Source organism: Neofelis nebulosa, chromosome 15 (assembly GCF_028018385.1).
Source record: "Neofelis nebulosa isolate mNeoNeb1 chromosome 15, mNeoNeb1.pri, whole genome shotgun sequence".
In the NCBI taxonomy this organism is placed as follows: Eukaryota; Metazoa; Chordata; class Mammalia; order Carnivora; family Felidae; genus Neofelis; species Neofelis nebulosa.
Window position 1 is genome coordinate 16,875,783 of NC_080796.1, and position 12,626 is coordinate 16,888,408.

A 12,626-nucleotide genomic window follows, 5' to 3' on the forward strand; every position below is an offset into this window, starting at 1 on the left:
CAGCACAGAGCCCGATGTGGGGCTCGAAATCACTGACCGTGAGATCACGACCTGAGCCGAAGTCGGACACTTAATCGACTGAGCCACCCAGGTGCCCAGTTATTCTCTCTTTTCTTGATCACGGCCTGCCTTGCTCTCTGCCAAAAAGCCAGTCGCCATTTGATACACTCACCCCTTATCTGGTTAAGGGGGCGACGCTGTCCCTCTTTTGCTGTAGGTGGAATAAAAAGGGACCCGAAGCAAATGACACGGAGGGAGTGATAAATTCCTAGCAGCAACAGCATGAGACCAAGCCTCTGCTTTTCCCCTTGCCCCTACGAGGCTGCCTTTGCCCCAGTGTCCTCTCATCAAGGCCGTCCACCCACAACCCGGCCCAGGGTGTCATTCTTAAGGATCTGATCCCCATCTCCAAGAAACCAGAAACAAGAAAACAGCGTCTCCAGAAAAGTGGTCTACAGCACCCTCTGGTGGTCAGTCAGAACATAACAGAGACTTCGTCTTCACATCGAATTGTAAAGGGATCTCCGGCACCTGCTATGAAAAAGCGGTTGACTTTCCTATGTGATAACTGGATCTTACCTGAATACAGGTATGTTTTTATATAATATGATGGAGACAAAACTCACAACAGTGCGGTAAAGGTAGAAAAGCAGATACCCATCATCAACTTAATTCTATCACAAGGAAAGCCCCCTGACAAAGGTTGCATTCTGGCCACCCCCCAAGTGTTAGGACACGAGCTGTTTACCAACAGGAAAAAGTCAGATTATTCACCGTAAGCTCTGAAACAGCCAAGGGCTGATTTAACAGCATGCTAAAATAAAAACGCAAAAGGGTTTCACCAGCAATGAAAGAAAGCGTCACAAATATTAACATCTACGGTTAAGAAAATAAATCCAACACATTTCAGGAAAATAACGCTTTTAATTATGTTGAGGAATAAACCTATTTTACCAAGTTTAAGATAAGTCATTTTTCTTAATCAGAAGCCATTTGCTGAATTTTAGGTAGGTTCGTTCTGTAGTTTTCAAACACGATGACTCCCATTCAACTTCCTTCCTCTTAGCTAGCGATTCAGTGGCTTGATTCCTGACACACTTCTTTACGAGGCACCTTCCCTCATCTTCAGAAATCACGTATATAGGCAACAAAAGCAAACAGTTTCTTCTTTTCTGGAGAAATGTGGTTGGTTTTTAAAGTCGTGTTATCTTCTCCCCAACGACCCGTTAGGTGGTAACAACATGGGAGCCATTTGAAGGTTCAGAAGAGCTGAGGAAGCCTTAGGCCACTGTTGACAGCGCCGTTATTTAACAAGCTACAGAGTGCACTGGGCAGCCGCGGGCTTTGGACCTGGCTCAAGCTGGTCTATGTCCAGGAAACTTAACTTACAAAACAGGGAAATGATTTCCACAAAATCCCCTTCACCCCTCTTTTTTCTTTTGCAAGCCATGTGGGGGCAAAAAGTAAAATAAGACCGCGTGTACATGTGCGTAGGTGTGTCTTGAGTGGAGGACGAGGATTATACGGTGTCCACACAGGGGGGCAAATGACATTCAGAAGCTTTTATGGACTTCTCTCGTTCTAGGTAATTATCACTTCGGATTTGAAAAGTGGAAAAAGAAGTTCTTTTATAAGAAGTATCGCCCTACGTTGGATCAACACCACCCAGGACAGTCAGACACAAATGGACCACAGGGAGGAAGGTCCAGCAGTGGCCCACCACAGTCTGGCTCGGCCACATACCTGCGGGCGCGTGGTGACACAGGCCAGCCCTGCCGAGCAGGCTTGGGCAGTGCTGGTGCAGCCATGGGTGAGCGAGGCCCCCTCCCCAGCCCAGGGGGCTTCCGGAAAGCACCCACACGTCTTCAAGTACCTTCAAACACCAATGGGCAATCTAAATCTGGTACCCACCCCTCTTCCAGAAGCCCCGTTAGAAAACCATTTGGAATTGACAGACCAAAGCTTCTTGGGTCATAATGAAGGCATAACTCTATGAAAATGGCTTCAAAATTTGAAAAAAAAATAAAAGATCTAGCAACCACGTCTTCCGAGAAATCCAGGATCAGTCCGGCGCTATCTTGTAAGCGAGCGAGCGAACGAGCAAGCAAGCAAATCAGCACGTGCATCTGGGAAACATTCCACAGAGATGCATTAAGCCCTTCCAGTCTGTGGGAGCATCCCAAGCAACCCGCCGGGTGCTGTTAACTCGCTGTATTCTGCTTCACCTAGAGAAGGCAAGAGAGAGGAAGAATGATTTCATTAAACCGAGCTGACAAATCCTACGAGTTAATCGCTGACGACAGAAACTCCTGATCCAGGAGCTTAAAATTTGGAGCTAATTTCAGCCGCTTCAGGTACTCAAGAGTCGCCTGGGCTTGCTCCGGAGTTCTGGTATCAGCACGTGTAGGGTCGGGCCCTGGAATCTTCATTTTCGCCAGCGCCCCTCGCCTCCGAGTGCGGTGCCGCACGCTCCAGGAAGCGCCGCCGGGATGAAGCACAGATGAGCACCAAGGACACCTGACAGCTCACTTAAAAGACAACAGCATTTGAGGACAGAAGGGAATCAGCCAAGTTTCCCACGACACTGAGTTTAGCCGGGGAGGCGACCTGGACCCCCTTTCCTGCCGCAGTCTGGCCACAGCTATGAGGAAACCACGTCCAGGTGAGGGAGACCGGGCCAGGAGGTGGCTTACAGCCTCCTACTCCCTGTGCCTGTGCTGGGGAACCTTCGGGAGCACCGGGGCGGGGGGGGGGGGGGGCGGGAGGGGGCTGGGGTGAGCACCCTGCAGCTCAGGCTCAACGGTGACAGGAGGCGACTGCTGATACCCCTGAGAACCGCCCACTCAGGGACGCCCGCAGATGCGCCGTGTGGCGGCAGAACCTTCCGGTCCACGTGCAAATATGTTCGTGGTCTGGACCCAACAGTCCAATGAGCCACACCAGATCCGGTCAGGCCCCACGTGAGCCCTACTAAGTGGCACTTGTACTGAAGCTCTCTCGAGACTCCACCAGAATGCAATGGACTTCAGAGGCGGAGGCTTTATGGCATCTGGAGAAGTAACATCTTCCAAAACTGAGCTGCGCAAGCCGGCCATTCTGTAAAGCTCCAGAAAGCCATGAGGCCCCTGGGAGCGGTTCCCTCGGATCGTGCAGGCTCTTGGCCCTCACAGACATTACCCTCTCCTGGGCTACAAGCAAACGAGGTGGGTAGGATGATGAGGGGCCCACTCCCGGACTCCGAAATGGACAACTAGTGGTCAGACGTGTCTATCTCTAGGATTTCGGGTGTCCTGCCTTAGAAGGGGTCAGACTCTGGTCTAGCCTTTGGTCCTCCTCTCCAAAGGACAGGATAATGCTCCGTCTTTTCTCTGAGCTGCAGACAAGGCTCACTCGTCTGTGAAATAAAATGGGAGCCTCAAATTTATCTCTTTTACTCACTTATTCAACAGGGGCAGCTCATTTTTGTTATTAAAGCAAGCACTGCCCTCGGGCACGTCATTTATGCAAAAATAACTGTACATGAGAGATGGTCACGTCTTACAGAAGTAAACTTTAACCAGCTTACTGGAGAATTCACTGCCCAGTCATGATGCTGGAACTGCTGTGTCTGTATTCCTATAAAGTCAGGTGGTTTTGTGGGTCCAGAAGAGAATCACTGGCCTGTGCCTCTTCTCCTGCATATACAGAAGCAACATAAACACCACTGCCAGATTCTTTACTCAAAGGAGCTGAGGATCTTTGTCTCAAATTATCAGCCCGACAAGTAGCCAGTGTTTACTACACGCCTGTTCTGGGCCATGCGCTGTCCTAGGCCCTGTCTGGGATTGATTGACTAAATAAATAAAGGCCGAGCTTTGCCGTAAAGAAATTTACAAGGGTGACGGGAAGTCAACGCTCCAATGTGGAACTGTTCTACAATAGAGTAAGAGACAAAATAAAGAAACACTGAGAAGGAAGCCCCCAAATGACCATGACCTACGGGTCTAACTTAGCATCGTCACCCTAATCTCTGCAAACAGCAGCCAGTCATTACAGCAGAGGTGCATCACATGGCTGACACCGGGCGAGGAGCCCAGCCAGCCAGCAGTGAGGTGACCAGAGGCACAGTCGATCTTCGTGGGTAGAAGCAAGGTGGGGGCCCCGGGGCTAGAATGCCAGGGTCTCGGTCCAGGCACCAGCACATACTGGCCATCAGACTTACTCTTCTGGGCTCCAGCTCTCCACCTTCCAGACGAGGAGAAACACTACCGAACGTCTGGTGGGGAGAAAGCAGGCGGTTCACGGCAGCCCGAACAGCACCCACCGAGCCCCAGCTATCACTGGCTGTTGGGCCTTGAGGATGTCAACTATGCCAGTGACCCGTGTCACCCGGGAAAAGTCCCAGTCCTCTGTATTCCTTCATTTGAACCCTGACCTAATGTCATCTGGATCATAATGGATCTGATCACACCCCTTTTTCCTGTTCTTTTCCCATTTCCAGGCTATTTTCTTCTTTGTTCTTTCCCAGGGCCCCTTGGGTGGCAACCTCCTCATCCCCAAGTGTCCACTTCCTGGTGGGTGTCCCACACGGCCCCCCAGCATTCACAGCACTGAGGTCGATGGGCGCAGGACCGCATGCTCAGACTCAGATGTGTACCATTCGTAGTCCAGAAGTGCCGAAGTCTGGTGCTCATGGGAAAATGCCATCATGGGCCAGAACTGGGCTCCAACCAGGACCCCAAAACATAGCCTTAAAACAAGGTCCCAGGGGCGCCTGGGTGGCTCAGTCGATTGAGCGTCCGACTTCAACTCAGGTCATGATCTCACAGTTTGTGGGTTCAAGCCCCACATCAGGCTCTGCACTGACACCTCAGAGCCTGGAGCCTACTTCAGATTCTGGGTCTCCCTCTCTCTCTGCCCCTCCCCCGCTTGTGACCTCTGTCTCTCTCTCTCAAAAATAAATAAAAACATTAAAAAAACAACAACAAAACAGACAAACAAGTTCTCAACCTGGTGTCCAAGCCTATAGGCAGAGTTCAGGGCTCTGTGAACTTGGATGGAAAAAAGAGGTTTTCATTAAGCTCTACCTGAAATTTATCATTTCCTTCAATGATGAATGTGGGCAATAAACCCCAGTAGTGACAGCGTATCTGTGACTGTCATCAACAGAAATAAAGAACCCACAGATACTTTCACATCATGTTAGAGCTGTTGCAGATGTCTTAAATTAATTCAGCCCTCACTACTCAGAAAGGACAGTAATATTATAGACTCTCTACTAAATCTTATTTAATATGTTCACTAAAAAGTCAACATGTTTTTTAAAAGTCAACACGTGGGGCGCCTGGGTGGCTCAGTTGGTTGGGCGGCCGACTTCGGCTCAGGTCATGATCTCGAGGTCCGTGAGTTTGAGCCCCGCGTCGGGCTCTGTGCTGACAGCTCAGAGCCTGGAGCCTGTTTCAGATTCTGTGTCTCCCTCTCTCTCTGACCCTCCCCCATTCATGCTCTGTCTCTCTCTGTCTCAAAAATAAATAAACGTTAAAAACAAATTTTTTTTTAAAAGTAAAAGTCAACATGTTACTATACCACACGTTTAAAAAATATTTTTATAAAAGTAGTTCAATCCATGTCAATACATTACATTATATTCATATAATGTATGAATTAACTTATGTTTTATAAATGTATTTCAATGCATTCAATACATTACATTCAATACAATATAGTTGGTTTCCATTGTATTTCCAATGTATATTATACTCCTAAAAAATATTCTGAGGGGGGATCAGAGGCTTTCCCAGCTTGCCAAAGGGTCCCCTGGTGGAAGAAAGAGTTAAGAGCCCCCTGGCTTTAAAAGATTGAGGACCGCAAATAAAAACAGCAATATTAGAAAGAAGAAAGCTGTGTAAATACTTACTGAAATGTGACATTATAATATTCTTCGGGTGTCACTATTTTGGGTCCACCGAAGTAGTCCAGGACCCAGATGTTGGTTATATTCAACTTCGCAAAGAACCAATTGTGGCTGGAGGGCCACGTTTTCATCTCAGGGTGTCGGACGAACAGCGACTGCTTGGCAAAGTCCATTTCTGATTCGTTCACCTAAAGGACACACGTGATGTAAACGACTCATGGCCGCAACCCCGTTAAGGATGTGTGATTCTTCTACAGATCCTAAAGTGCTCATTTAGTTATAAATCCTGATCTTCGACTTAAGGAATCAAGAGAAAACGAAGGAAGCACGCAGGAAAGCAGAAAACAACAGAGTCCAGGTGTCGGCAGTAAGAGATTTACTGAAGTGGGAACCCATCACCGGCACCAGCATTCAAGGTCGAGTGGTCATTTGGAGCTGTCAGAGTACCCGGCACCGGGCACGTTATAAAATGTCAGGGTGCCCGTCCCGTAGAACGTCAGCCCACGTACCCCAGGACAAGCCATCTTAAACACGGAGACGCAAGTTCACAAAAGATAAAAGTCTTTCAAAGAAGCACCGTGGAACTCAAGAGTATTTGCCACCCCTCCTTTCTCTGGTGAAATGCAGCCACAGGGATGCGGCCACACAGAATGTCCAGACCATAAATCAAACTTGTCTGAGGTCAGCGTGGCTGACAGCGTCGCAAAGCAAATGTGTGGGTTCGGCAATCAGATCAGCGCTAGGACACCTTGCCCTCTGCCCTGCAGCAATCACCCCACTGTCTAAACCCGCGTCCGGCCTCCGGTAACGGGCACCCCTCTCCTCGCTCACTTGGTAGGCTCTCTGCCGTAAGCCACTGTGAAAATATGGAGACAAGGAACCCACACGTGGGAAATATTGTGCAGTGAGCAGCATGGCCAGGAGCAGAGACCTCTGGTTGAGCAGACGCACCTTGCAGAGCTACATCCATTCAGCTTCAAACAATAGTTCGCTTTCTGCGTAAATACCTAATCAAACACCTATACGAAATGAACTGATTTAAGTCTTTAGTTTTCATGAAATTGCATATTATCTCAACCACAAATCATTTTCATTTTATTCTTAAAATATCTCCTTTCATTGTTAATAGATGATGCTTTTTTTAAATTTATTTACTTATTTTGAGAGAGAAAGGGAGCACGAGCAGGGGAGGGGCAGAGAGACAGGGAGAGAGAGAATCCCAAGCAGACTCCACCCTGTGCGTAGAGCTCGGGGCTTGATCTCATGACTGCAATCTCGAGATCATGACCCGAGCCGATATCAAGAATCAGACGCTTAACCGACTGAGCACCCCCAGGCCCCTCAGATGATACTCTTCTAAAACCTGTCTGGGTTCTGGTGGGATAACCACTTACCTTGGTAACAGTTCCTGACAGAATTATGTGAGCACAGAGGGGACTTTGGGGATCAAATCCCTGTTTCCTGCAGAAGTTAGTCTGTGCCAAAGACATGGTCAGGGTAGCATGTGGATTCTCCTGCAGAGAGAAAATAAAGATACTCCCACATAAAATATTTGTCTCTGGAGAGGTAATAAATTTCACAAGTTATATACACACTGTCCCTAGAGCTGGACATTCTTCCATGAAACAATGCATTGTAAAACACCACTGACCACTTGAGAAAATCACCTGTTGGATAGAGACTGATCTTGACCTTTCCTCCCAAAAAGCAGGGGGTAGGGTTTCAGATTTAAAATGAACTCAGTAAGAATTATTTTAACACTCTTTTTTCTTAAGCCTTTAAGCTGTTTCATATGAACCAGAGAACTGACAATTACAGGATCACCCAAATACAAGGCTGGTCTAGAGCTTTCACTGAAAGATCTAAAGGCTTAGACTCCGATATGAAACTAGTGTGTAAAAATACCACAGTTGTTCAACGAGCTAATTGTATAGTTTAAGCAAGAAAGTAGCTGAATCATGTTTTTTGGTTATCTTACGCTAGCAGAAATTGTCATGTGATTTCAAAACTGGAGAAGTTGTTCATTCCTGTTTTAGCAGTAAAAGAAGAACACTTAGACTCAAAAAGTGAAGCAGGCAAAATTCTCAATTCTTTCTTATTCAGAAATCAGCTTCGTGAAAGGCACTGCTGACAGATTACAGCAAAATTCACACGTTGCATTTAGCGCTTTAAACGGCTTGTGTGGAAAATTCTGCCATCTCATGGTGACCCATCACAACACTGGTTATAAAGGGAACTCCTTGAAATCATTTAGCCAAACATTCACTGTCTATACACTATTAGGCAAGGCGCCATAGGAGGAAAAAAAAAAAAAAGTCCTTTCTCTGTGACTTTATAATGTGGTTGTAAAGTCAGACATAAACAAAACTTAAATAATGCAAAATGACACAGAAGAGATCAGAAGGCAGCATATAACTAATCGCCAAGTGAACAGTACAGTTTAGGGTAAGGAGATGTCAACATAGCCTGGAATGATATGGACAGTACAGGGAGCCTCAGAAGATTTTCAAAATCGGGACAGAAGTGGGATGACGTATTAAAGGTAAAGGGCATTGCAGAAACAGAACTGGGAAAATGTGGGACATGACTGTAATGAGAAACCCAATCTACCTGAAAGAGAGGCTTCGGTGGGATGGGGGTAGGGTGGGGGGCTCAACTCCAAGCTAAAGAGTCAGAATTGTATTCTGTAAGGCCAATGTCTGTCTGTGCTTTCCAAGAATGACCTGCCTGGAGAGCTTGTTAAAATGCTGACTTCTGGGCTCCAGTCCCAGCCCTGGTGTTCGTATTTTTAACAAACATCCCAAATGAATCTTACGCAGCTCTAGGCAGCCGGTTGTTGTTAAAGGCTTCTGGGCAGAGGGAAATGCTGAGTGGCATTGTGTGCATGTAATCGGGTGGGTGGGTGACAGGGAGAAGATAAGAGGCAGAGGCGGGAGGAAAAGCAGAAACTATAAACCAATCTGGTTAACTGATGGAATACGAATCAGACTCATTCTGATGTGGCCACACCTTTTCAACTGCCATCATGGATACCTGAAATCCTGGATAGGTTCCTCACACTGTGTCCCTAGATCTGTCAAAGACCTGAGCTGGAGTTCTACCTGGAAGTCATCAGTGGCTGGTCACTCACCAGTGACGTCTGTCACTGACATCCGTACAGTCCCTGTACGTCTTACTTTTCCTCCTTCCTGCAACGCAGATGACCATATCCGCACGAGTTTAAATAGGGTCGTGGGCAGTAGTTCTCCATCCCCTCTCCCTCATGAGGAGCATTAGGGAGGGAATGGGGAGTTGTTTTTTTTTAATAAAATACCTCGGCACTATATTTTTAAAATCTTCCCAGGTGACTGTGTTTGCAGCCAAGGTTGAGCGTCACTGATTGAACAGAATGAGCTTCCTTTGGGCAAATGCCTAAGAGGGTGGAGGGGGCTGGGAGTAAGGGAAGGCTGAACAGAGGTGTCTGTGCCTTAAAAGGAGGCAGCTGTTTCTGGTTTTGCTCAAAGAATTCAAGCCCCCAGGGCCACGGATCTTCCAAGAAGTTAAACATTTAGATCTGTAATTGAAATCTCAATTTTTGAATGGTGGTAGCTACAATAGTCCCCCCACCGCCGCCCGTTACCCACGGGGGGATACAACCCAAGACCCCCAGTGGATGCCTGCCTGAAGCCCTGGATAGTACCGAACCTCATACGTCTTTTTCTACACACACACACACACACACACACACACCTGTGACAAAGTTCGATTTATAAATTAGTCATAATAAGAGATTAGCAACAACAGCAAATAGAACGGTACAATTATACCGTAATAAAGGTTATGTGGATGTGCTCTCTCCAAATATCTTCTTGTCCTGTACTCACTCCTCCTCCGAGGATGATGAGAGATGATCAAATGCCCACATGACGAGATGACATGGGGCGGCTTTTGCAACCTAGCACTAGGCTACTAGACTGTAAGACAACCCCTCAGAAGGATCTTCTGCTTCTGGAATGCAGTTGACTTCAGGTACCTGAAACGCTGAAGTGGAACCAGGGATGGGGGGGGGTGGGGGGGGGAAACTACTGTAACTCAAATTTGTTAAAAACCAAACAGAACTCTGTGGACCAAAGACAACTGGCCCGAGGGACACGGGCAGCTCGTGTGCCACCATTCTGTGTCTTGTATTTTGACGGCAGACAGACCTGGCATAAAATTCCAGTTTGGCTACTGGCTCTGGGCAGGTTATTTAACCTGTCTTATGCCTCTAGTTCTTCATCCGAAGCCCACTGCTGGACTCAGTGCGCTGCACAGCGGTCACACCACTCTCGGGACAGCAGGGGTCCACCAGAGTTGTAAACCTGGCCCTGCCACAAAAGGTGGGCACGGGATGAGCACCCAGACCCAACTCAGTGCTGCTCCTAACCAGGGAAGGTCATGCGCACCGGGGGCCTAAAGACTGCATCAATCACTCACGATGTTGTGTATTAGCTTCCTGCTGCTGACAGGAAAATTCCTAGGAAGGGCAAGCCCTGTAAGACTTTTAGTAACACGCGCAGCCGTGCCCCAGGACGAGTCAGGGATGCGAAGTCCTCCAAGTAGACACTGGCAAAGAATTCAACCCGGAGGCGGGGGCGTGCGTGAAATTCCCGGCCCTGAGTTGCCCAACAGTCAGAAGGCTGCAAAGCCCGCCCGGCCAGCGCGGGAGAGAAGAGGCAGGGCTGTGGGCCGCGAGCAAATTCTTCCCTCTGGTTGCCCCGCCCTCCGTCCCCGAGCAGAATTTTGGCGACCGAAAGAAAGGCTGGCCCTGTCGCCGCCCGCTCACCTGCAGGTTGCCCACGGACTGCTGCAGCGGGCTCAGGTAGAAGTAGGGCACGCCGCTGCCCGCGCCGGGGGGCCCGTCGCTGAGCGAGAGGACGTCGGCGAAGGCCCAGCCGCGCACCGCCTGGTCCGTGGAGAGGGTGGCCAGTGCGCCCCAGTCGCAGACGTTCGTCACGAAGCGGGCCACGCGCGCCGCGTCCTCGCGGGGCGGCAGCGGCGGCAGCGCCGCGGCGGCGTCCCAGTCCCCGTGACCCCGGCCGCCCCGGCCCCGCGCCGGCGCCACCAGCAGCGCCACCAGCGCCGGCGCCAGCAGGGCGGCGAGCAGCGCGCGCGCGGATCCGCGGGCTCGGCCGGCCATGGCGGTGACTGCTGCGAGAGGCCGCAGCCCCGCCACCCACAGGCGCCCGAGGTTAGCCGAGCGCGCCCGGCCCCGCCCACCGCGGCGCAGGCCGGCCACGCCCCCTCCGCGCGGGCCAATCGGAGCCGGGGGGGAGGAGGGGGCGGGTCCCTTGCGTGCTCGGCTACCTACTGGGGCGGGGACTTGTTTAGCACCTCCCCACCGCACCTGCCCGCCGCCTCTTTCAGGGCCGGGGAAAACTGTCCCCAGTGCGAGGTTTGCTGAGGCTTAGAGAAATTAGGGAAGTCGCCTAAATCATCCTGCTAGGAGAAGGCGGGCGTCTTCACACACACACACACACACACACACACACACACACACACACGCCTTTTGAGGATACCTTTGGATACGGATATCCAACAGGCACGTGAGAAAAAATGCGGCATTTTCTATCTATGCTCCTCTTTTCTGTTTACTTCACTATCCGTACCAAAGTGGGAAAGACAGAAGGCCCCAAGTTTAGCACCTTACAAGCTGCTCCTGGCCCAGGAGTCTCTCAGAGACACTAAGGGATTGTTGGTGGACTCTCGGTGTTCATGCACAAATTTGAACTTCTCGAAACCGCTTTTGGACCTGTTAAGTCATCTGAGGGGTCAGTGCTTTCACAAATCTCTCACCCTTACTGCCCCTCTCAGGCCATGCTCCTAAGAATCTTCTTCCAGGAAGAGCATTGTGAGCCCTGTTCGCTGTGCCCCGTGTGCTGTTCACTCAGCGGTGGGCACGGCTACCTCAGTCCCATCCGCACACCTTCTCATGATGATATTCTAGGAATCGGTAAATAAGTTCATACCACCTGACCTACTTTCTTTGTACCCATAAGCTTTGGTCACAGCTCCTGGAGTGAATCCTACTCTTTCTGGCCTGGCTTTAAATCCCCATCTTAATTGTTATAAATGCTGCGTGGTGATGCTTGTGCAAGAGTTCGTCAGCTTTGTAAATCCGGCTCTGGCAGATACCTGGCCCTCTGAGGCTGAGCTGTTCAACACAGGTGAAGTAATTTCATTCGGTCACTGTGGGCCAGTCATGTGAGCAGGTGTAGGCAACAGGTATGTGAGCCAAAGTCCGGCCTCTGCTTTCAAACTCACCCCCCCCCCCTTATTCAGCCGAGAAGATTCTCAGGCTACTCAGTGAGAACTTCTGTATAGAAAGAAGACTGTTTACTGTGAACGGGAGTTTTCAGTTCCCTCTCGTAGACAAAGAACGCCGTTGCACACACTGCTTTCACCTTGGGGTGAGAGGAGTGTGAACAAGCCTTCATCAAAGTCGGTTTCCTTTTTAACAACTGAATTGGAAAGAGCTTCAAGCTAGATGGGAAACTATGTAGGGAGAAATTTAAGCGGAGGAAAATCGGGTTTATAATTTTCAAAACAAATACAAGTAATTTGAGTAGCTGCCTTAACCTGTTAAGGAAAGAGTGTACATAATTGCACATTTGGAGTTCTCATCTCACCACTGCCGCAGTCAAGTCGTGGACCACGGGATTTCCATTTTACCTTGTTGGACCTCAGTTTTCTCATCTGAAAGGAGGTTGGATTG

At 49.4% G+C, this 12,626-nt stretch overlaps 1 protein-coding gene across 3 annotated transcripts; it reads right to left on the reverse strand.

Moving 5' to 3' along the window:
- Window positions 1-904: 904 nt before the first annotated feature.
- Window positions 905-11,098, reverse strand: CREG1 (cellular repressor of E1A stimulated genes 1). 3 transcript variants are annotated; one of them, XM_058701617.1, is made up of 4 exons: window positions 10,698-11,095; window positions 7,288-7,407; window positions 5,897-6,081; window positions 905-2,225 (listed from the first exon to the last, which is right to left on the reverse strand). In XM_058701617.1, exons 1-4 carry the CDS (start codon window positions 11,049-11,051, stop codon window positions 2,222-2,224), a joined length of 663 nt encoding a protein of 220 aa, XP_058557600.1. In that variant the 5' UTR covers window positions 11,052-11,095; the 3' UTR covers window positions 905-2,221. The 3 variants fall into 3 exon arrangements, with proteins under 3 accessions (XP_058557600.1, XP_058557599.1, XP_058557602.1); XM_058701616.1 differs by lacking the exon at window positions 905-2,225 and adding an exon at window positions 3,638-3,674 and having other exon boundaries at window positions 10,698-11,098; XM_058701619.1 differs by lacking the exon at window positions 905-2,225 and having other exon boundaries at window positions 5,893-6,081; window positions 10,698-11,097.
- Between the last annotated feature and the right edge of the window lie 1,528 nt (window positions 11,099-12,626).

Coding starts and splice junctions, on each gene's coding strand:
- CREG1 (XM_058701616.1), bottom strand. CDS start 11,051: ATGGCCGGCCGAGCCCGCGGATCCGCGCGCGCGCTGCTCGCCGCCCTG. Junction 7,408..10,697: donor AGTCCGTGGGCAACCTGCAG/GTGAGCGGGCGG, acceptor TTCTCTCTGCAG/GAGAATCCACATGCTACCCT. Junction 6,082..7,287: donor TGTCAGGAACTGTTACCAAG/GTAAGTGGTTAT, acceptor TGTGTCCTTTAG/GTGAACGAATCAGAAATGGA.